The sequence below is a fragment of the Culex quinquefasciatus genome, chromosome 1 (genome assembly GCF_015732765.1).
Source record: "Culex quinquefasciatus strain JHB chromosome 1, VPISU_Cqui_1.0_pri_paternal, whole genome shotgun sequence".
Taxonomy (NCBI): Eukaryota; Metazoa; Arthropoda; class Insecta; order Diptera; family Culicidae; genus Culex; species Culex quinquefasciatus.
In genome coordinates this window covers 22048279-22072884 of record NC_051861.1, presented here as the reverse complement: position 1 = coordinate 22072884, position 24606 = coordinate 22048279, and the positions used below count along the sequence as shown (strand labels likewise).

General features: G+C 38.7%; 1 protein-coding gene across 2 annotated transcripts in view; it reads left to right on the top strand.

The window, feature by feature from the left end:
• LOC6035539 (protein catecholamines up) overlaps positions 1-24606 on the top strand; it is a 240364-nt gene that overhangs the window by 200008 nt on the left and 15750 nt on the right. For both annotated transcript variants that reach the window (XM_038254903.1, XM_038254907.1), the window contains one exon: positions 2837-2930. In XM_038254903.1, the coding sequence (XP_038110831.1) occupies positions 2837-2930 (94 nt within the window). The remainder of the gene's footprint in view (positions 1-2836; positions 2931-24606) is intronic.

Genomic DNA, 24606 nt, shown 5'->3' with positions numbered 1-24606 from the left:
AATCCCGAATTTTATATGGAGATTTTGAGAAAAGTAAAAACTTGACAATTTTCCGGGCAAATTTCGCCGGCTTTTTTCTGCGGGGTTGTTAAGCATGCCAAACTGAACCGAAAAACGCATTTAGTTGAATTTAATTTTTTGAAAAAATATTTGTGTTTCAAAAGCGTGTTTCGTTTCAGTTTGGCATGCTTAACAACCCCACAGAAAAAAAATCCGGTGAAATTTGTCCGTCAAATTTTCACTTTTCTGAAAATCTCCATATAAAATCCGGGTTTCATTCTAACTAACTATTTTGACAGCTTGAAAACCCGCCTTACCTTACTCTACATACTTTGGTCGCGCGTCGCTTTTTGACGTTTTGAGAAAAATGCGTTTTAATGTTTGATTTTTGACCTTGAATAAACAAAAACAAGAGCACGCAATGTGAACAATAACAACTACGTTTTGTTTGGATGATTGCTCTGTGCATTTTCCCGAAGTTTGGTTGAATTTGGCGGCCGAGGTCTCGAGTTATAATTATACAATTGATTACGGTAGTCGAGCTTGTGCCTGTGTCAAATGCGTTCTGAGTTGAAATCCCTTTGGCCAGTGGTCGCACATACATCAATTTTCAGGGTGTGTCAAGTTAGCACGACAAGATTGAAACTTCTTCCGTATGAAAAGCGACAAAAATGTACGGAGTTTTATCGGGTTTTATTAAATATCTCAGGATTGAAATCGAAATTTGGAGATCTGTGAAGGACAAAAGGTGAGGCATAGTGAGCTGCACAAAATGGCACTATTTACTCAATTTGACCCTAAATGCACGTACGACAAGTTAGCACGATAGCGACGAATCGTTTTCTTTCCCGATATTCGACGCCAAAATATCGCAACGGACACTCCCTCCGCAATATATTGAAAATCCACAAAGCATTCTGGCCCCAAACCAATAATAACACATGCGCGACCACTTGACTGCAGAACATTGTTTTTATTTTTGGAGACTGCCGACCACCTCCGCCGCGGTCGAGCTCGTCCTTGGGATCACCCGTCGCATCTGTCAACGGTCGGAAAGGTCGGAGATTCCTCCATACCTCAGATTCGGATTCGGAAGGGGCTCGGATCACGAGTTCGTTGATATTAGTATAATGGCGGCCGCGGCAGGTCCGATGATTGATGATGGTTTAATTATAGCGGATTTGCCCGGCGGAAGCTGCCTGAACCCTTTTGCCTTTTGGCATGTGGTTTCCCTGGGAACTGATGGCCACGGTGATCCCCGCTTACAGCTAGAAATCACAATGTTATCAAATAATGCCACGCTTGTGATTACGAAATTTGCGTTGTAACACGCATTGGGGGATTTGCTTTCGTCGAAGAAAACGGCTGCGTTCAAATGTTTTCAAAGCTTGACACGTAGCGTGTTTGACGTCATGACCTGGCCCGGCCAACAAACGGTTGTTTTGCTTCCGTCGTCGAATTCGTCGATGTGATGTCGAAAAACACCAGCCCAGCACATGACCATGTCCTTCGAAATTATAACCAACAGATGGTGAAGTCTGTCGTCACTAAAGTTCAAAAAATATACCGGAGAAGGAACTCTTCATTTCGGGTACAAAGTGCCACTAAGCGATTGAAACTCAGTCAATTTTGCAAATATTCGCACTGATCCGCGCGCATTATGTTAGCTCTCAACGTCTCAAGCGAAGAATCTGGGTTACAGCTCTGGTACAAGTCGAACGCAGCGATGAAGGAGAAATCGCCCGAAACTAGAACATAGTCGTCGCGACTAGAGAGCAAAGTAGAAGGTAGTGCATTGCGGTGCGTGCTGCACCGCCGCGAGTGCAGCTCAAAGTCTGATTTATTTTTGAAAATTTTCTTCCTAGCTGGTGGTGCGGTGTGCCGTTGTTTAAGCTGACTCGACATCTGAACTAGCATAAAGCTAGTTGCAGCCAATTTATGAACAGAATGAGTTAGTAAGTTGCCATGTGGTGGGATCGACCCCACCAGCGAAAGTCAACAGACAATAACAAAACATTGTACGATTTGGCAACAGACTTTCACGCGGATAGCAACGAGGGGATCTGTTGCAAAAGTTTACGGAATGCATTAGACGCCAGCAGGAACGCCCCCAACTGAACTGAGATTTTAACTCATGTTTATTTTGATTTTATTTTAATTCAAGCCTTGTAATTTCACAAAAATTACATGTTTAAGATTGATGTACAAAGTTTTAGATATCGACATCATTTTCTTGAGATTTTTGCGACCGTGTTAATTAGTTGCTACAGACTACATAAACCAAAAAAAAAATATTTGGATAGAAACTCAATGTTTTGAAAATATTTCAATGGGAAAGTAAATCCAATAGATGAAAATGTAACATTTCATTCAATTCTCATTACAGGCTAATCTGCATCTCGAACTAGCATCGAAGACAATGATTTCACTGATCTTGCACAAGATCTCGGATCACGTTCACCACAATCCCTAACGTAGTGAGATCTATTCGCGTAGCTTGCTAGTTTTCTCCCTCTAACCCCCTGAAAATCGCCGCCAAATTTTCTTATGTAAAAGATACATCCCATTTGTTCGGACTGACCGACTGAGCAGCTGAGCACGGCAAGTGGCCATTTGGCAACCTCCCCACCCGAAGGAAGGGGGACCTTTCTCTTTTAGCTCGGCGGGTTTAACCTTTCCTCATTTTCTCTGCGCTGTATATTAAAATCTAAACAGACTCTGACTAGTCAAAACAAAACGGCGAAACTTGTTTTAGGTTCAACTTCGTTTTGTTTTGTTTTGGATTGGCTTACTGACATTTGATTTCCGTTTTTTCTTCTTCTTTGTCTTCTTGCAGATGCTCCCAACGATGTCCTGTATATGGTTTGTGGAGTTGTCATTGCCATGCTCCTCGTGGGCCTCATCATAGTTTTAGTAGCAGTCACAATCAGGTAAGATCGAGGGGGGAAGGTGGGTATGCCACGCGGCGATTTGCGAGCGATATCAACAGAGTTTGGCTTGGCTGTTGCCGTTTAGTTTGTTTGACTTTCGCAGTTGATAAGGCCGGCCTTACGCGATGGTCACGCCTAGTCGGTTGAACCGGTCAGGGTGGCGACGGCTTGGCGTGTTGCAGGATTGTATAGAAAAGGTTAGGTCATTGAGTTACACGTGGTGGGTGAAACCATGTGGAAGAGTCGTGGAATTGTACTAAGCAACAGAACAACAGAACAACAGAACAACAGAACAACAGAACAACAGAACAACAGAACAACAGAACAACAGAACAACAGAACAACAGAACAACAGAACAACAGAACAACAGAACAACAGAACAACAGAACAACAGAACAACAGAACTACAGAACAACAGAACAACAGAACAACAGAACAACAGAACAACAGAACAACAGAACAACAGAACAACAGAACAACAGAACAACAGAACAACAGAACAACAGAACAACAGAACAACAGAACAGCAGAACAACAGAACAACCGGACAACCAGACAACTTGACAACCGAACAGCAGGAAATCTGGACAACAGAACAGAACTACTAATCGATTAAACAATAAAATGTCTTTGAAAAGAATTAAACAAAAGAATACATATTAGAGAACCGAATTCAAGCAAAGATCTTGTCATGTCTAATAGACCAAATCCTCTTCCTTCGCACTACTGGACATTTATACGTCCTGCACGTGTCGCCGTTTCAGCAGCGAGAATGTTCAGTATCGTTTACTGTCCAGTCCTGCTGATTCAGACGGTCAAAAGGGGTGTTTTTTGTTACTCGAGCAACCCTTGCTTGTGCAGTTCCAAGGTCCAGCGCCGCCGCGATGGAGAACGAGCGCGCGCGTGGATAAAGTTTATTGTTTACTTGTCGTCCGATAAACAAAACTCTGCGTTGAACTTTGAGTGACCACCGTTTTTTTATCGAGGGGTTTTAAAAATAGCTTTGATTGATCCAAATATTTCCGGAAAGACATTTTTAGGTTTGGTTGACCTTGAACCTAAAACATTTTACGAAAAAAATAACATGTTTTTTGGTACAAAACAATTGTCTAACTGCGTAAAATATGGACAATAGTGGTAAAACATGTCAACAAACAATTTTGCATTCTTGGCGGTTGTCACGTTCGTTAATGGTTCCATGAGATTAATGACGAACTTGTGTAGTACATGATGACTACATGCAAGTACTACATGCAGTACTAGAAGCCTAGTGTGATGAGTATTCCACAGTTATTGCATCAGATAGAATACTACAATCCTTAAAAAAAACCTTTCCGTTCAGGTTATTACAATCCAAATTTCTCAATTAGCAGTACACGAATTAATTAATATTCTCAAAGAGAATGTTCTCGAATAGACCTTTTTTCCAGACATTTGTTCATTAGCAAACTTTCGAACCTAATGTCAGGTCAACTTTAGTTGCATGAAAATGACTTGCTAATAGTTGATGGCATCAGGTTATTAAGACGGGAAGAGAGTCTTAGGCGGGAGAGGTTACAGTATACTGATCTAAAAATATGATCCCCTCGTAGTACGTATTGTATATGGGTAATTCTCTACCAACTCACACGAAATCGGGAAAAGTTGCCCCGACCCCTCATCGATTTGCGTGAAACTTTGTTATAAGGGGTAACTTTTGTCCCTGATCACGAATCCGAAGTCCATTTTTTGATATTGACGTGAAATTGAACTTGCGTGAATAATTTGCAGCCTGAGACGGTGATGAGATAGAAATTTGGTTTTAAAGGGACTTTTCTGTAAAATTAGACGCCAGATTTGATGGCGTACTCAGAATTCCGAAAAAAACGTATTTTTCATCGAAAAAAAACACTAAAAAAGGTTTAAAAATTCTCCCATTTTCCGTTACTCGACTGTAAAATTTTTTGGAACATGTCATTTTATGGGAAATTTAATTTACTTTTCGAATCTTCATTAACCCAGAAGGGTCATTTTTTCATTTAGAACAAATTTTTTCATTTTAAAGTTTCGTGTTTTTCTAACTTTGCAGGGTTATTGCTCAGAGTGTAACAATGTTCTACAAAGATATAGAGCAGACAATTAGAAAAATTTTAATATATAGACATAAGGGGTTTGCTTATAAACATCACGAGTTATCGCGATATTACAAAAAAAAATGTTTTGAAAAAGTTGGTCGTCATCGATCATGGCCGTTCATGGTCACCCGCGACAGACACGGACGACGAAACAACGAGAAACGCAAAAAGTAACTTTTTCAAAACTTTTTTTGTAAAATCGCGATAACTCGTGATGTTTATAAGCAAACCCCTTATGGCTATATATTAAAATTTTTGTAATTGTCTGCGCTATATCTTTGTAGAACATTGTTACACTCTGAGCAATAACCCTGCAAAGTTAGAAAAACACGAAATTTTAAAATGAAAAATTTTGTTCTAAATGAAAAAATGACCGTTCTGGGTCAATGAAGATTCAAAAAGTACATTAAATTTCCCATAAAATACATGTTCCAAAAATTTTGACAGTCGAGTAACGGAAAATGGGAGAATTTTTAAACTTTTTTAGTGTTTTTTTCGGTGGAAAAATACGTTTTTTTCGGAATTCTGAGTACGACCTCAAATCGGGCGTCTAATTTTACATAAAAGTCCCTTTGAAACCAAATTTCTATCTCATCACCGTCTCAGGCTGCAAATTATTGAAAAACACCTCTTTTTTCGCAAGTTCAAACAATTGAAGGGGTCGTATCGCCCCTCCGTCACAAGATATCAAAAAACGGATTCATGATCAGGGACAAAAGTTACCCCATAGGACAAAGTTTCACGCAAATCGAAGAGCGGTCGGGGCAACTGCTGTGTGAGTTGGCGGAGAATTCTTGTTTGGTTTACATATGGTTAAGCCTGGCATTTGTTTTGTAAACAATGCGACCAAACATGTCTTGTTCCTAGTAACAATATATAATTGTGTGTTTTTCCATCCTTCTATCGTAGATCGTTCGATGATTGCGAATGTTTATTGTTGAAGGATGGATTTTTTTTTGTTTCAATAGCTATTTGCAGAAAAAAAAGAATGGAGAACCCATTTCGATCTGTGATAAATTTAGTTGGATTTTTTTATGAGAGTTGTCCATTATGTTATTTTTTAACATCTTGCACAAGTTGAGGAGTCCTTTAAATATCAAAAACACAATGACAATCGCAGTGTTGCCAAATCATCAATACTGTGTAACTCATTGAATAAATTACTGCCAATTTAGACAAAAAATAGTTCCAAAATAATTTCTTTAAGTCTTTTTCACTTTAGTGTCCTGATGACCTTGATCACCTGGTAGTTAAAACAAAACTTAATGGTAGTACCTTTAAAAAATAAGTTCTAGAAATCGTTTACAGTAAAACTCACTAAGTTTATCCTTTATTTTTTGTTGTTGTTAATTTCACTCAACAGCTCATAATTCAAGAAAGACTCGCTATACTCTAAAATTTAAGTAAATTGTGCATTAAGTTGAAAATCTATGACTTTTTCAGCATGAGTCAATTATCGAACTATGAAAAGTCAATTTGGATAATTATATCGAGTTTGTTTGATCAACTAAATAAAACAGTGACGAAAAGTATTATTTTTTCAATACAAGAGCTGAAAAGATGAAATTTTCAGAACAGAAATTAGTTCTAAAAAGAAATCTTCAGCACGGTTATAAGTAGGTCGTTGCGTTTCTATAGAATGATAGGATATGTAACTATTTTCAAAACGAAATAGAAAAAAATCAGTAACTAAAAAAGCATTATCTAGCCGTGAAAGCCGTAGTAAAAATCTTTCCGTAAAAAATCAATTATAAGAAATGTGAAAAACTCGGCAAATATTATGAAATTCAGCAGATGCTCCAAATGCCGGCGTTGTTGAGTCAACCCGAGCATAAATTGATTGTTCAAATTGTTGGCCACCGTTTAATGCAATTATCAAGGCACGAAATTCCCGCAGTCCGTGGCGCTGGAGCAGATGTTGTTGATTGTTGATAAGATATAATGTGGTGGCGGTATCTTAATCCCCAACAGCAATACGAGTAAATGAAACATTCGCAGGCGGGTTTCGCTAACCAGAATAATCAACACTGGTGAAGCTTCTCGAAATCGCGAGATTCGGATGGCTGAAGCCAGTGAGCTGCTAAGTTGAGGTTGAAGGTCCGCCCGAAACTGCGCTGTTTTGTGTTGTCAAACATGTTACGGAATTGAAATTAGCCTGATTGTTCAATAATAGTGTCAAATTTGAAACAAACAACTCCAACCAAAGTATCCAAAGTCCACTGTCTAAAGTGCGCCGTTCTGACTTTCAAAGAAAGGGGTTTGTAAATGTGTACTTAAATCATAATAACAAATCGGTCGGTTTGTGCCATAATAATTGGTACGGCACATACACACACATACACACATTGGATGCCTGTTAAATTTGTTATGTTTTCCGGCAAAAACTCGTCCCGATTGACGCGTTTCAACGCGGTAAACAGTTGTGTTGACATGGAGGTTGATCCGAGGAAAACAAACCGCGACTGTTTATCGATGTCGGTTAATTCTACGAACAAATACGACTGAGCCTTGGATGGATCATAATTTTGAAACTGGTATGAAATCATTAAGAAGATTGGAGTTCATTTTGAGATGATCGCCAAACAAATTAATATACGTTAAAGGTACCAAACACCAAACAAACAAATGCTTTGCACATGTGCTTCCATCTGTTGTTTGTTTAGCCTTACAGTATTTTGACTCTGTTTTAGATTGGTATTTAATTTAAATTATGATTTACTACTTCCCGACCCTTAAAAACAAACAAAACAATAAATTTTCATAAAAAAAAACTCCAACCACTCACCTTCCCTGTCCTGTTAGCGATATACATACTTATCAACAGAAAACAAGCGGAATGCGAAATTGATTGCTGCCAATAGGCGATTCCGGTCTGCTGTCATCCGCGATGACAGTCGACATTGCCAATTGAGACTGGGCTCGAGGGGAGGGAGAAAATGAAGCCATAAGGCCATCAAATCGATTGCCGTTAACAAAGTTCAATTGCTCATGTGGTCCTCCAAATGGGGTGGTACAGTGTAAGGGCGTTGAATCGAATCTTTTCAATTTGTGATCTCGGAGAACTGCGTTTTCACACGTTTTCAAAAGTTTGTTTTTTTTGGCAGATGACTGTTTTTTTGCTTTTACCAAATTGTTAATGTGAAAAACTCGAAGGTGTCAAACAAAAGGAGTTTTACTGTATGGACATGACAGTAATTTTGGTTGAAGAAATTGTTCTACCTGCTATTATATTACATCATGTGTATGCAACTTTATGTTTTTTCAGTTGTTCAAAAAAAAGTATGTTTATGAAATCAGATATTTAAAATTTTAACATGTTTTTTCGTGACAATACAAAACAAACCAGCACTTTAATAGTATAAAGAAATGAACCTCCCACATGCGCCAATATCAACTAAGTAGTCTACCTATAATTGCGCTTTCTACTACACGACCTTGAACGTTGGTTTGTGGCACTCACAGCTGCTGTTTGTGTGTTCGTGTACTATGAAATTATAATAACGAGCTTGACATAGTAAATAGAGACCAATGTGGTTTCTATCGTCGTACGGTAATTATTTTGATATTAGAAACTGAGGTTAATATTATTTTTTTTATTGTTGATAGCATGTTATTTTACTGTAACTATAGTTTGTAAAATTCAAAATGGTTTTTATTTAAAATTAAAAAAAAAAATACTACTTAGAACATAGTTTTTATGACTTAACAACTTTACCAAACGATTCAGTTCTCTCATCGATTCGCAAATCAAATTTCTCAATCACTCAAATTTCATGCTGCGCGAAGTGTCTAGCCAAAATGGCTCAAAAATTGCCATAAATGCCACTCGGCAGCGTTCGTCAACCCATTACATAACCCCGCAACCGTATGACCACTTGCGACGACCACGAGGCTAATTGGTCGTCGGTTGTCGCCGTAATGTGAGTACGCCCTGGAAACAAAAGACAAAAAAAAAAACGCTCGTAATTTGAGTGCCCCAAACTCGACTCCAAATTGACGACGAAATCGAACGACCGAGTGGAATATTCCTGCGCTGCTCGATTTCTTGCGCGTCGCGAACGCCAATCGATGCGCGTAGACGCCAGCTGGGTGAAATTTGTATCTCCTAGGGGAAGGCCGTGAAGACACCACAGCTCGGCTGAAATTCGACCAGGAACAGGCGGCAGCAATCTGAGAGTCCTGCTGAACCGCGGTGTTGTTGTTGGTGGACCCACGCTTGGTTCTGAGGAAATTGGATGCCACACGCCAAGCAGTGGGGATTGCGGTTATTTGATTTGAAACATTTTGAATAATTCGAAAGTTTAACCAATAAAGTTTAAGTGTTATGTGATACTCCCAATAACACCAATAAAATTTCTACGCGTGCTCAATTCGAGGGGAAGCATGTACTTGGAGTCCCAAAAAAAAAACGTACTTTTTGTATTATTTAATAATATTTAGGAAGGACTGAATTGTTTTTCTCCAAAGTTTTTATCTAATCTAATCTAATCTAATCTAATCTAATCTAATCTAATCTAATCTAATCTAATCTAATCTAATCGAACACAAGCGCAGCCAGTCCGAAGAAAGCATCCGGGAAGAACTTATGGTTAGATTACGCCTCAAGTTCTTTCTTGTCATTATTAATGATTGCAGTACTTTCGAGAACCCCCGAAAATGTATTACACTCACTAAAGCGGCCCGGCCTACTGCGTTGCATTAACCGCAAGAGCGCCATTTTGCATAATTTGTTTTTCAGCCTCAAGTATTTCAAAATGAGCATGTGAATTGTGTGAATATTCGAAAATCTGAACCTTGAGTAAAGATGTTGTGTGTCTTCGGCAAAATTGTAAGTTTTTTAGGACTTTTCAAAGAAATTAAAAATCACGCGGAGAAAATCCAGTTTTTTTTATTTTAATTTTCATCACTTAAAGTTAGATTCACAAAATAAACATTTTCATTTTTTCAACGGACCAAAAAATGCATTTTTATGCATCTTGCGTTTGACTTTGACTCAAAATTACGAAGTAAGCAATAATTATAAAAAAATGTTTTGCTGTGTTTCGATTGATCACTACAATCAAATTAAGTTAATAATTTACAAACATATTCATTGCTTTTTTTGCCTTCCTCACCTTACTGAGGAAAGGCTTTAAAATCACTCGAAAGATGAATTTCTTAATTCGATCTCGTAGACCCACCTTCATGTATAACTATCGACTCAGAATCAAATTCTGAACAAATGTCTGTGCGTGTGTCTGCACGTGAGTCCGTGTACCGAAAAATATGCATTCGATTATCTCCGGACTGGCTGAACCGATTTGGTCCGCTTTGGTCTCATTCGATTCGTATTGAGGTCCCATAAGACCCTAGTTAATATCATAAAGTTTAGTAAAGTACTTCAAAAGTTATGCTAAAAAAACGATTCTGGCAAAAGTTTGAAAGATTGTTAAAAGGGTGGTTTTTGTTAGAAAACCCGTCTGATCATACATTTTTAGAAAAGTATTTGAAATATCTTTCTATCTTTCAAAACATTGAAAATCTGATAGCCCTATCAAAAGTTATGAGAACTTAAGTGTCATTTGTACCCATTTCAGAGGCTGGATCTCAAGTATTTTGATGAAAATGTTGGCCGGGTCCATAATGCAAACCGTCGTTAGTTGGATGATTGAAAGACCTTTCTAATGGGCCCAAAACATTGAAGATCTGATAACCCTATCAAAAGATATGAGCACCTAAGTTCAAATAATACACCAAAACCTTTACCGCCTTCATAGTTGGCTTGGGTTTCTTTGAGCAAAAAGAAAACGCAGAGTTACTATATTTTTTCAGAATGAAGTTCATTTTTGCCTTCCTCACCTTATTGAGGAAAGGCTAAAAATTACTCGAAAAATTAATTTTATAATTAGACCTCCTAGACCTACCGTCATTTATACATATCGATATCGACTCAGAATCACCAGCTGAGCAAATGTCTGTGTGTTTGGCTGTATTTAGACATGTGTACTAAATCAATGTCACTAAAATATCTCGTCACTAGCTGAACCGATTTTGACCGTATTGGCCTCATTCGATTCGTCTTGGGGTCCCATAAGTCCCTATGGAAATTTATAAAATTTAGTAAAGCACATCAAAAGTTATATTTAAAAAACTGCTGCATATAAATTCCGCAATTTGCAAAAAGGGTGGTTTTTGCATGGGAATCAGCCATCTGATAAATCTGTATTATACAGATTTTTCGATCCCAAAAGTCACAAAAATCTGTATGTACAAATTTTTTTAAAAATGATTTAATTCAAAAATTTAAACAATTTAGTAATTGAATTATGCTTTAATATGATTAAAAAGCTTAAATCTGCTGTTAAAAATTCAAAAAAATGTTCTGTGGCTTCGAATTTGACATGGTACAGATAAAATACAGATTTATTTTTAAGAAAATACAGATCTCTCATAAAATAATCTGGCATCGTTGATGGGAACCTGCCAAATTATATATTTTTGGAAAGGTTATGAAATAACCTTTCTTGTAGATTAAGAATTTTCAAGATCTGCCCCTAAATAAAAAAAAATCTGATTTATCTATCTAAAATTACAAGCAGTTTAAAAAATGGTCTTAATTTACATAAGCTCAAATGGTCGGGTCTGATCGCTACAAATTTCCGTGTAGAGGGATGCCATTTTCCTCAAAGCCGGTGTCTGTATAACCTTGACAAAAGTCTGTAGGTAGTCTGTTTTTTTACTCATCGCTTATTTTTATTAGGACCTCTTAGATGCTGCGATCACGTTAGGGGAGATCCATAAACCATGTGGACACCTTAGGGGGTTTGGAATACTCTATAAATGAGAGGAAGGCACCAACCACCTAAAGGTGTATTAAGTAACGTTTTATCTGTAAAAAATCTGAATTTATTGACAAATGAGAAGCCACCAAGCAAACCCATTTTGCAACAATTTGAGATATTTGAATATTTAGAGAATTAATTAATATGTTAAACTGTATTTTAGAACACCGTCAAATTTCAAAGTAGCCAGCAACGTGTCCTCGCGTCGCGTGCGTCGCCTGGATACCCGAGAGGAGTTGTTTATTTTCGATGGACGAAGTTCCGAGATAAGCTCGAGTACCACGCTTGCCGTTCGGATTAGCGCGTGTAACTGTACCGGGAGAAGCAGTCTGAGTCTACTCCTGTTGACCTAGTTGAAACGGTTGGGTTGCAGAAGTCGTTGTGGGGGACACTTGATCGGAGCTTGTGGACACGCGAAGGTTTTTTGTTTAGTCTAGCAGGGCTCGCTTGGGACGGTTGGATCAAGTCAAGTTTCTTCGAGGATTCCGAGGGCGTGAAAATTAGTAACCGGAGCGAGAAGCGTGTGTGGGACGACGTAAATGTGTCGGACAATTAGAGTTACTTCGCAACGGATTAGCTCGACTGTCCAGCGTGGTGTGAAGTTCCGCGAAGGTCTTGTTCTAGCATCTTCTATTTGCTGGGTGGGGCTGCCGTGTCAACCGCAGTGTCCAGTTCGCAGGTTCGCGATAAATTATTAACTAAACTGCAGCGTTGTTCTAAGCACCTTTGGTTGAAGCGAAAGGCCACCGCCATGATTCGCGCCGTCGCGGTCGATAAATTATTTATAATCTGAACGCGGAACTGCTTAACAAGCCACACTTTAATCGCTTATCGATCGAAAGCAGTGCACGGTACAGTACTGCAGTACTAGGGAGAGTACCGTACGGTATTCCAGCGATTTAAACTTCCCATAAACTGTAACGACACTAAACTGGATTACGCACCTTGGTACAGCTTCAATATTTGACAAACATCAATCCATCGTTGATCAACTCCAAACAAAACCCGGAAGACTCGATTTGAGTTGTGCTTCCTGAGAGTTTCGTTTGTTTGCGTAGTTTTGCGTTCCAAGGTGAACTCTGTTCCGTAACAATAATCGAGCTCAAATTTCGGGGTGGAGAACCAGTTCTGCGCCATCGGCAATCAAACAGAGCGAGGGCTTCCTTCTTTATTTGCACGCGTGTAACCGATTTGAACTGGACCGCGGTAGTTTCCAGTACAGGGAAGATCCAGACGATGTGATTGTCGAAGGCTTATAAAATGGGACAATCTTGTAATTTATCAGTTACATCATGGCGGTTGCTTGGGTAGAAAATACTGTCATGGGCCTAAACTTTGAAATATTTTTGTTGATGGCAGCAAATTAAAAACTTAGGACTAGGTTTAATATTTCAATCGATATTTAATATTTCAATGGATTTTTTTGTTTTATTCTGAAAAAAGTTATTCTGAAAAACGTTTTGTTTCCGAAAAGGTCATAAGTAAATCGGGTTATTTATTATAAATTTTTATATGTACAACCATTGTTACATCACAATGTATAATTAATTTTGACTCACGACTAACTCAGCTCTAACTCTAACCAGCCTGTCATTTGTTGATTTGTTTCCAACAGCTGTTTGAAATTTGAAATATGAAGATTGCTCGACCTTTGATCCTTTGACTGATTCATGAAACTGTTGTCTCATTAGAAAATCTTAGAATAAAACTAATTTGTAAGGTACCTCAATTTTCATTTAATTATTTTCAACTTTTTATTCTAGAGTCGTTGATTTTTTTCATGGCAACGTACCTATGATTTTTTTTCTGAAAAACCAGCAGTTACCGATCTTAACTGGGAATCCTAGCGGAGAACCCCACAGTCAGCTCGGCGTTACTACGAAGACAAATTCGCATGCAAATTCAATCGACAGATTATAATTTAAGCCCACCGTAGATAGTACGACGCGGGTGCTGACGGTGTGGCGCACACTTTTTATTTCGTGTGACAACATAATCGTCGGTCTGTCAGAGTTTAGTCAATGGTTAGCCCAAATCGCGTTCCGATTTACGTAAATCAGAAACGGCCCATCGTGACTTTTGAAGCTGCGCATTGTTTCGAACGTTGACGCAAATCACGGATTTGAAATGGACTTAAGCTCAAAGTAGATCGATAAGAAGCGTAGAATTCCATCGAACTGCAACTGTTCTAAATTAATAATTCCGATTTCCGTTGACTGGACGATGATGGAGCACAGCCCAACTGGAGCAACAACTGTGTATCGTTTGTTCAACATCAAAGTGCTTCCCGTGTACTGCTGCGCTTGCTGGTATCGACCATATGTGCTCGCTCAACCACACAAATATCGGAGTCCAAGTCTGGGTCCAAGGTTCAGAGACAATTACCGAGCTTGTACGACCGACTCAGCAGCACCAACACCGATACAGCAAGCAACAGCTGGCGATCGTGGTGGTAGTGTTGCGTCGAAGAAGTGTTTCAACGGGTTAGGTCTGCGGTTTAGGGGAACTCAAATCATGGGTCTCCCTTCCTCGATTTGTTGGGGGGCGGCTTGGGGAAAGCAAGACGAAGCGGGGGCACGGTACATAATACGATGTGTGAGCGATCGATAAGAGCGAACAAAACTGCGGAAAGAGGGTACAAAGCGAATCGAATCGGGCCTGGTAACCATTGGAAGGGAGGATCACCTAGCAGGGTTTTAATAATAATTTCCAAAGGTTATTATCATTTACACCATATTCTGAAATGAAAAATGAAATTCATTTGAGAAATCTAGACTTTTTTCAATTTTGGGAATTCCGCTAAATCATGAAAATTCCATGGATTTCAGGAATTTTTCGTACATTTATCCAACAAGGTTCACCGAGTTGGATAAATACGAATAGTGCTGAAATTTCAAGTTTTGCAACGAGTTCCATACAACATTTTTTGCAATTCCAAAAAACACACACTGAGTGAAATTTTATGTCAAATTTTCATGTATTTTGTCAATAAAACGTTTAAATCAAAAATATGTTGAAAAGTGTTACTTTTCGAAACAAGTGCTGAAAAGTTCAACTTTTCAGCACCCATTTGAGTGCTGAAAAGTAGAACTTTTCAGCATTTATTTTGAAAAGTGTTGCTATTTGATTCTGTTACTTTTGGTACAGAAAAGTAGGCTATTTCGTCGTTCAAGAATGACAGTAAAAGTAAGTAGTTTCGCGACGGAATTGCAAAAAGTATATTTTTTGTTGATTATCAGAGCAGCCTTTTTAGGGCGTCCAATTTTCCCTGGTTTTGAATTTCTCGGGAAACGGGAAAAATATTTTCCAAATCCCGGGAATTCCCGGGATCCCGGGAAATTTTTGAAACATTCTTAAAATCTATGATTTCATTATATTTTTTTGTTTTCAAAATCATGGAAAAAGCTAAATAATATTAATTGGTGATAATCTACACTTCAATCTAAACAAGGACAACAGTTTTCAAAAAGCTTAAAAGTAATTGAAAATGTTTTTTTCTGTTGTGCTTTGGGTACTAAATGATTTTTTTTTCTATCCAATGTGATTCAAATTAAATAAGTCTACCATAAATATATTTCTTTTATATTTATTTTTCATAACATTACCAAAAAAGCTCATTTTTTTTAAAGTCTAATAAAGAATAAATAAAACTAATAAATTAAACTAATAAAATGATACCAGTAAATGTAAAATTGTTAAAAAAAAATACAATCGAAATCGGGACGACAGGACGAATTTTCAAATCCAAGATGGCGATCAAAATGGCAACGATGAAATATTTAATGCATTTGGTAACTTTTAAGGCAAACAATCATTAAAATTTTACTAAAATTGGGTTGCAGAATTCTAGTTTCATATTTTTTAAGGTAGAAAAAAATAAGGAAACATGACTCGATTATCTGAAGTCCTATACAAACTTTCAAATAATCGAACTTTCTTTGGATAATTGAAACTTCTGATAATCGAGTTTTGTTTCTGTTCCAACTAATCGAAGCCATTCAAATCATTTTGAAAAATAATTGACATAAATAGCTGTCCTAATTCGTTACATTTGTCGTGATTTACCCCAGTTTCTGGTGTTTGATGAAAATTAATGTAATATTTTTTTTTTCAAATTTAAAATCATGAATTTACTTTTAAATACTACCCTGTCTTTCAATAATATATTAAATAGAATGGAAACAAAATTTAAACGTCGGGCATTTTAAAATTTTAACAATTTTCCCTAATGAGCCAAATAATGCTGATATAATATAAAAAATTTAATGCTTTACAATTTGATTTTTTACTGTTTCGGGAATTCCCGGGACAAACTATTGAAAATCCCGGGATTCGGGAATTCCCGGTTTTGGAAAAATCCCGGGAATTTTGTCCCGGGAATTCCCGGGATGGACGCTTTAAGCCTTTTCTAAAAAATATTGAAGGAACAAAATTCTCCACCGTTGTAACGTCACGCTTGTAGAATAAGAACCGAAACGTTAAATCATATGTTGATTCTTATGGCAAATTTAACGTACTTTCATAATCTGTTAAAATATTGAGGTGTTTTCTTTGAAATTTTCGAATTACAGCAAAAAAGTTAAAAAAAAAAGAAACGCCAAACCGTTGTAACGTCACGGCAGAATGTATCTAATATTCAACCAACCAAAATTTCAACCTTCCAAAATTAAACTTTTTTTTCTATGTATCAAAATACAAATTTTCATTACAAAACATTTACAATCGACAAACATCGTTCCAAACAGATCTCAGTAAAAGTTTTTGAAAGTTATTGAAAGCAAACATCAGAGTTTAGCGTGTTTACTGAATTTTCAGTAAATGGTCCAATTTGCTTAAATTTTAGCAAACAAAATGTGAGCTTGTCGAGTTGAAAATTCAGTCATTTTCTACTGTCAGATTGACTGATCGTTTGCTGGGTTTTTAGTTACAGTCCAGACTCGATTATCCGAAGTCTCGATTATCCGTGGGCTTTTATAGGACTTCGAATAATCGAATCACGACCAAACAAAATATTTTTTTTGCAATTCCGTCGTGAAACTACTTACTTTTCCTGTCATTCTTGAACGACGAAATAGCCTACTTTTCTGTACCAAAAATAACAGAATCGAATAGCAACACTTTTCAAAATAAATGCTGAAAAGTTCTACTTTTCAGCACTCAAATGGGTGCTGAAAAATTGAACTTTTCAGCACTTGTTTCGAAAATTAACACTTTTCAACATATTTTTGATTTGAACGTTTTATTGACAAAATACATGAAAATTTGACATAAAATTTCACTCAGTGTGTGATTTTCGGAATTGCAAAAAATGTTGTATTGAACTCGTTGCAAAACTTGATTTTTTCAGCACTCTTCGTATTTATCCAACTCGGTGAACCTCGTTAGATGAATGTACGACTCGTGCTGAAAAAATCCTCTTTTTTTATTTTCGTTTTTTTTAACATCCAATTCGAGTTTTGCGACTCCATTTTGGTAAAATTTGAATATTTGGCCTTTTAAATTAAAAATTGCAATTTTTCAAAATGTTATAACCGAAAATTTGTCCGCCATCTAGGATTTAAAAATTCTAAATTATTCTGCACAGAAAAAAAAGTTAAATTTTGAATGGTTGAAAATTTGGTTGGTTGAATATTGCCTCTTTTGAGTAATATTTCATAAACAAAATGTGTAAAATCTGAACCTGTTCCTGATGCAATATCACAAACTTTTTTGACACAAAATCTGTCATCATTCCCTGATGAATACTACCATAATATTTTATATCTAGACTAATTTATGAGTCATGCACAACGTCGGCCATCAAAAATAGGACAACGAAAAAAAAACATTGTTTTATTGTAATTGGATAATCGGAAATGAAATTTTTCCGAGGCCTTCGGATAATCAAGTCTGGACTGTATTAAGATTGGGTTTAACCGGTCATTGTTTTTTCTCAAATATTGATATGGGACCATCCATAAACCACGTGGACACTGTGGGGGGGGGGGGACGCGATTGTTCACGATTTTTTGTATGGACAATTGTCCACGATGGGGAGGGGGGCTTAACAGATTCCCAAAAAGTGTCCAAGTGGTTTATGGATGGTCCCTATACATACAAATTACACGATAAAACGATAACAATAACCCTATTCTTATATCAACTTTTTAGTTCCGTTTCTGGTTATGTTGCGGCATTGCAATAGTTATTGTTATTTTTTTTGGGAAAAATCTAAATTGCTGTTTCGAACTCCTCTAACCATAAAAAATAATACTAATTAGCTTCGAAACAATTATTACAGTCATGCCTCGGTTTAGCACCGCATATGGGGATGCAAAACCGAGGCGTGCACAACCGAGGCACAGAGCTTATGGGATTTTGGCTATATGCGAGACATTGGCTTAAATCGTACAAAAAATCATGCAAACATAAAAAAAATAAATTGTTTTGAAATCGGGATGATGTCAGCTATCCATTAAAATTATTATTTCATGAATTTTTTTACAAAAATATGTATTTTTCCTGTATTTCGAAAATGCATTTTTTTTTCTCTAAAGAAACCAAAAATATATTGTTATTGCAATTTAGGTATCAAATTATCAGGTTTTTTTCATACATTTCGGATGTAATAACAACATTTTTAGAAAATACTCAAAATTTTCACAAAACTACGTCTTTTTGAAAAAAACTCCCAATTCCAATTTCTACAATATGGGTATCAAACGATCGGGATTTTTTCATACATTTCGAATGTAATACAGTCGACTCTCTGGTTGTCAATATCCAAGGGACCGTCGAGGAAGAGAATCATCAGTTTACAGAATGATGCAAAATGAAGACTCGATCGAAAATATTTTTTTCTTGATACCCAGCTATGGGAGAGAATCATGGCAACGTCCATCAAACAAAAACAAACTAATGTCAAACACCCTTCAAAGCTTCGTTTCGCTAAGAAAAATGTCTATGCAAGCCATGAGAAAGAGAAATTATTGACAACCGGAAGAGATTTTTAAAGCAAACAGAATCCAAGGGACCGTCGAGGAAGAGATCCTTCAAGCAAGGGGAAATATCGAGGATTGAAGATAATTGAAGTATGCAGATTGAAGGGACTGATGAATTCATCGATAGCTGGAGAATTATTGATATCGAGAAGATCGACTGTAACAACATTTTTAGAAAATACTCCAATTTTTCACAAAACTACGTATTTCCGAAAAAATACTCAAAAATTCAGTTTTTACAATGTGGTATCAAACGATTGGGATTTGTTCATACATTTCGAATGTAATTACATTTTTTTTGAAAATACTCCAAATTTTCACTAAAAAAAAATATTCAAAATTTCCGTTTTTACGATGTGGGTGTCGAACGATCGGGATTTTTTCATATAATTCGAATGTAATAACAATATTTTTTGAAAATACTTAAAATTTTCACAAAACTACGTATTTTCGAAAAAAAAAACAAAAAAAAACCCTTTTTACAATGTGGGTATCAAACGATCGGGATTTTTTCAAACATTTTGAAAGTTATTGAAAAAATAAAAAATTTCACAAAACTACGTATTTTTGAAAAAAAATGATTTGATTATTTGATACCCATATTTTAAAAACTGAAATTTTGAAATTTTTTACAAAAATACGTAGTTTTGTGAAAATTTTGAGTATTAAAAAAAATGTTATTACACTGTATTTATAAGATTCCGTTGTTTCTTGAACTAAAATGGAAAATTACAAAAAAGAAAAACAACATATGGAGCCTAACATTTTAAAAGGGCACAAAACTTTTGTAAACAGTAGTGTATCCCTTTCACTCGAATGACAGTTTGCATAAGGTGTGAGAGGGATACACTCTTGTTTACAAAAGTTGTGTGCCCCAATGAAATGAAAAGCACGACATTTTAAAGCGTAGACAGGCTGCGTTAAACATTTGGATACATGTTATTTTGACTGACTGGAGATACTGTAACCAAAATTTACAGCAATAATGCGCAGACATTTTTGAGCACAAAATTTAACGGTTCATTGAATTTGAATATTGCAGTTTTAGTAAACATAAACTTAAGCGAAACTCTAAATTTTGTGGATTTAAATACGAGTATTTTCACTGAAAACCCCGTATTCGGCTGGTGTTCTCAGAGTTGCAAAAATGTTGTGTGAAACTCGTTGCAAAACTCGGATTTTTTCAGCACTCGTCGTATTTATCTAACTCGGCTGAAAAAATCATTATTTTGCAACTCGTTGTGTGAACTACTATTACAATACCCACTCCCGCCACAATAAACGTTACTTCTCCCCTCATTATGCTTGGCCAAAGTCTCGACCACATTAACACAGACCTACAAACGCCAGCAGCATAAGTCGTGTGCGCTGCAGCTGCCAAACGCATCTGTGTAGGTGAGTTCCCTTGGCTTCACCTATGTGTCAGATATGTATATCTTCGCTGGGTGACCTTTCTCCGCGCAACCTCACTCTCACTTGCACGCCTAGGAAAAAAGGGTCTTTTTTGTTCGATCTTTCAAATACAGTTACTGGACGCTACTGGGATGCTGCCCCAGCTGTTGAGCCGTTGAGCATCAAACAAAGACTTCTTTGATCTTCGAACGCGCTGGCGGATCTCACCGAGGGCCAAGTCCCGTTACGTCCCGAGGTCTTCCCAGCTGATTCGTCTCCATCCGCTTTATGGTTCTGCATGTAGTCATTGTGCACGGAAAGTCCGCAGAATCCCCGTTGCAGTGTTTCCCCTGTTTGCTGAACTCCGCGGTGAGTTCCCCTCCCTTTTGGAAGTACCCGCCAGCAGTGTGCGAGTGTGTTGGTGTTAACGTTCACAACTTCGCGTAAGATATCTTATGCTGCTGCTAGGTCACTCACTTGGTTGGTCGGTCGAGCTGAAATAATAAAACTATTAATCCGTCGGCCGCGAGAAATCAGTCACCGATCTAATGTGCCTCTGGACGGAGTTTCGCTACGGAGCGTAGTGTGCGTCTTGCGTGTGTGTGTGTGTGCGTGTGCGCGCGTAGCAGCAGCTGCAAAGCGTCCTGGACGCGTGTCGCCGCCGCCCACCAGCGAGTCCTGTGTGGTCAGCTTGTGTAAGGACTTGAGCTTCTCTGAAGCCTATCGTGAAGTCCAAGAAGGGGATCGTCTTCGTGGAGCCGATTTCGCGGAAGTTCGGATCGTCAGAGGTGGTGGAAGCAGCAGCGAAACTTGATTTTTTTATTGGTCTTTGTTCGTGAACTGCGCTGCTTTTGCTCTGTGTGTAGCTGGTTAGTGTAGCCTGAGCACGTTCGAGCTGTTCCCAAGCCAAGCAGAAAACCAAGTCAAGGAAGAAACGGCTGCAGACTGCCGAAAGTTTTCGGGGTTGTCTGGTCTGAATTACAATCAGCTTCAGAGTGAAGATCTTGCAACAGCCGACGCCGTCATGACTTGCACGAGTCTGCCAGTCGAGCAGTGCCACTTTGCTGGATGTCCGAAGCAGTCGGCGATCCATCACGGCTCCAACGGCTGGACTTGCTAAAAGAAAGTGACCCCCGTTCCGCTGTGCGTGTGAGTGAGTGGTGATCAGCTGATCACTGTGAACAGCTTGGTCGACCTCGTTACAGTGGACAGAAGATCCGGAGGGGACACTGTTGGAGTTTGCGGAAGACGTAGTAGTGATCCGCTTGGAGTGATAGATTCGTGTGCAAATGTGTGCGTACTTCGGCCAGTATTAGTATCGCTTTAAACAAGGAAAAATGAAGGCGATGAAGAAGAACGTAGCGTTAATCTTCATGTACGACAACCATCTGTGATTTTTCGAAAGCCAAAAAGACTCTCTCGGACTCGGACGGGAAAGTCTCACCAGAAGTGATTGCCAGATCCGCAACCATTTGGGATTCGCAAGCAGGTCGCGCGCCCTCTCTGTCTTACTTCAGCGGTTGCACCTTGACGCCACGATCGCAGCTTCATCATGGAGGAGGTCTACCTCTATCTCTACATGGAATGGTAACTATAACCTTGCCCAACCGAGTCATGAGTCATTTTCTTGAGCATTGTTTGTCCAGCGATCCCCTTTGAGCTGCATTACCGCCCCTAACAGAACTAGATTGTTCGGTTGCTAGGCGGGCGCACACACAACTCCCTCTCTCGGTCATAACCTTAAAACATACTCGCTGCTTCTGACCGATTGCTAGGCAACAGTCTAACAACAGTCAAACCCCGATGGTTAGATAACAAGCTGGTTTGTTCTGTTTATTTTGCTTTACGTCTGTCAACGCTCGCAAATTGTAAGCTTAGCTTCGCCAAACAAACAAGCTGTCAAACCAACGACGTTTCACTGTACCAGCGGTTGGTTCTTTTGTCTTGATGCTAATTTATGGGCGGGACGGTCGCGGCGCGCTTTACGCGAATAAGCGTGGCGTGGCTGAGAATTCACGCGCTAATTGGGTGCCGAATAATTCGGCGAATTGGGGTTGTCAAGTGGAGCGGCGCATCAATTTGGGGGAGGCCAGATGGTCGCGATAAGGTGGCGTCTTGGTCGGTTATCGAACGGGGTTGATTAGCTTGGCTTTGGTTGAGGTTACTGTAGTTGGGTCATCTGCAAGTTGATTCAACTTCTTGAAGAAAACCCATATTACGTAATTGGGTACTAAAGCCCAATGTAATTTTTTATGTACAACGGTAAAAAACACGATTAAAAACCATTTTTGATCACTTTTTTTCATTTAAACGCAAATTTTTTTTTTGTCAAGACAACATTTTTTCGATGGATTAACTATGGAAAGAGCTGTCAAGTAGGAGCTTTTCTGTCAAGAAGGACCGCGGGGTTAATTTTTCAAAATTGATTCAAAAATCCATTTTTGACTCTTTGTGGTCGTGCAATGGGTCATTGTACTCAGAAAAATAAGCTTTATCGCTGTAAACAATAATATCAGCAATCTAAGCTTCATTTTAGGACCCAATTCAGTCTTGTTGGAAGTCGGTGAATCAACTGCACTCGTTTCTGATTGGGTGTTGGAAGTTCCGTTGAATTCTCACTTCCAGGGACTTTTGAATAATGAGAATTCTCGGGACTTGTGTAAACTACTAGTCAAGTTAATCATCGTCATCCCGCGAACATGTTACAAGTAACACCTGAGCATGTCAGCGGTTCTAACAGCAACGTCTGCACTTCTAACTGACAATTAAACACTTTGTCTATCGTTGTAATGATGCCGTCAATCCAGCGGAACAGCCCTGATGCGGTGTACGCAGCTTCTGAAAAAGATTTTCCGTAAATTTTAGGATTTATTTCCATTTCAAATTATTGTGGAGTGGAAAGATTCTCATAAACATTTAATAGTATGTAATACAATGATGATCTGGACGGGTTTCTAATATCTAAATCAGATATATCAACTTGATAATTCTGCAAATAGACGTTTAGTTCATCCCAAACTAATTCCACCTCAGCGCATCAAGCCACACGTCGTTCTGCATTCTACAACCTACAACTCAAGCATACCTACAACAAACGCCATCAATGCTTCAGCTGCTTGGAATCACCTTGTACTTGATCTGCTAATCGACTAAGTAAATGCCACAAGCTGTGCCATTGTATCTCACCGTTTCGTGCCGGCACGTGGCACGATTCTATGTTTCTTAACGAGGTGTCTGAAAAAGTTGCAGAACTTGTCCCGTTTCCATACCTGGATCATCTATCACCTTGGAACCCGTCAGCACCCAACGCCAACACGTCATTCCAAGGTTACAAACGGCACGTGTTCCTCGACCAAGTCGTTCTGCATATCTGTGCTGGTTTTATGCAACTCACCGATTCGATCAAGTCACGTTACCAAACTCTTCACGTGATCACTCTCGCGTGATCTCTCCTTGAGGCATTCAATCACCAACTCGTCTCGACTTTTTGTTGACGCTTTCGGTTCTCTGAACCCTGCCGCAACCTTCCTCAAGTATATGGTCATTATCGTCGCTTAGTCATCGCTGCGCTTCCAGGAAAGGCTCATTTCGCCCGATCAAATTGACCGCACTTCAGAACCCGGTGATTGGTCTATTTTTAGGTGGCTGAGTCTAGCCCTCCCGCCCGGGGATCTAGTTATCTATGCGTGTCCACTTTGTGTGGACTTTGCCGGCGGGGGCTGAGCTGTCCAGCGAGATAAAAGCCTCAATTAGACACACACTCGCGCCAAGTGTCTGAAGTGGCGATTCTCGGAAGATTGAGGGGTTTGATCATCGCATCGATTAATCAACAGGTTGATACGCGGTTGTCCGCCAGAGACAATGGGATGTTGCAACGCCGCCGTGCGGACGGTAGCAGAAGCACCCAGCTGTCAGATTGTAGTTTGGAAATGCGTCGCAAGGCGGCGTTCGTCCAGAGTACACTTAAATCCCGATGTTTTGACATCAACTGTTGTCAAACGAACGAGGTCACTTTTAAGTTTGACACCCTTTTAACACGGAGTTCAAACACACACTACCAAACGTTTGTTTTGATAGTGTGCGTGAGCGCCGACTAACCAACGGGGTACAAACTCAAAAAGTGTCAAACGAAAAGGTGACCAACCACCGGGGGTTGAGTGTAATTAGTAATCTGAATCTATGGTGAGTTCCCGCGAAAACATATGAACTCCACGTGTTTATTTTTAAACAGGGTCTTCCCCGTTAGCAAACGACTCTGGTTTTGTCTTTTTGAGCCGCACACTTACACTATCGGCGACGACTCGGCAGTTCGTGACCAACCGGTGTACGCGTGTACCTTGTTGAAAATGATATCACCACGCGCAATGT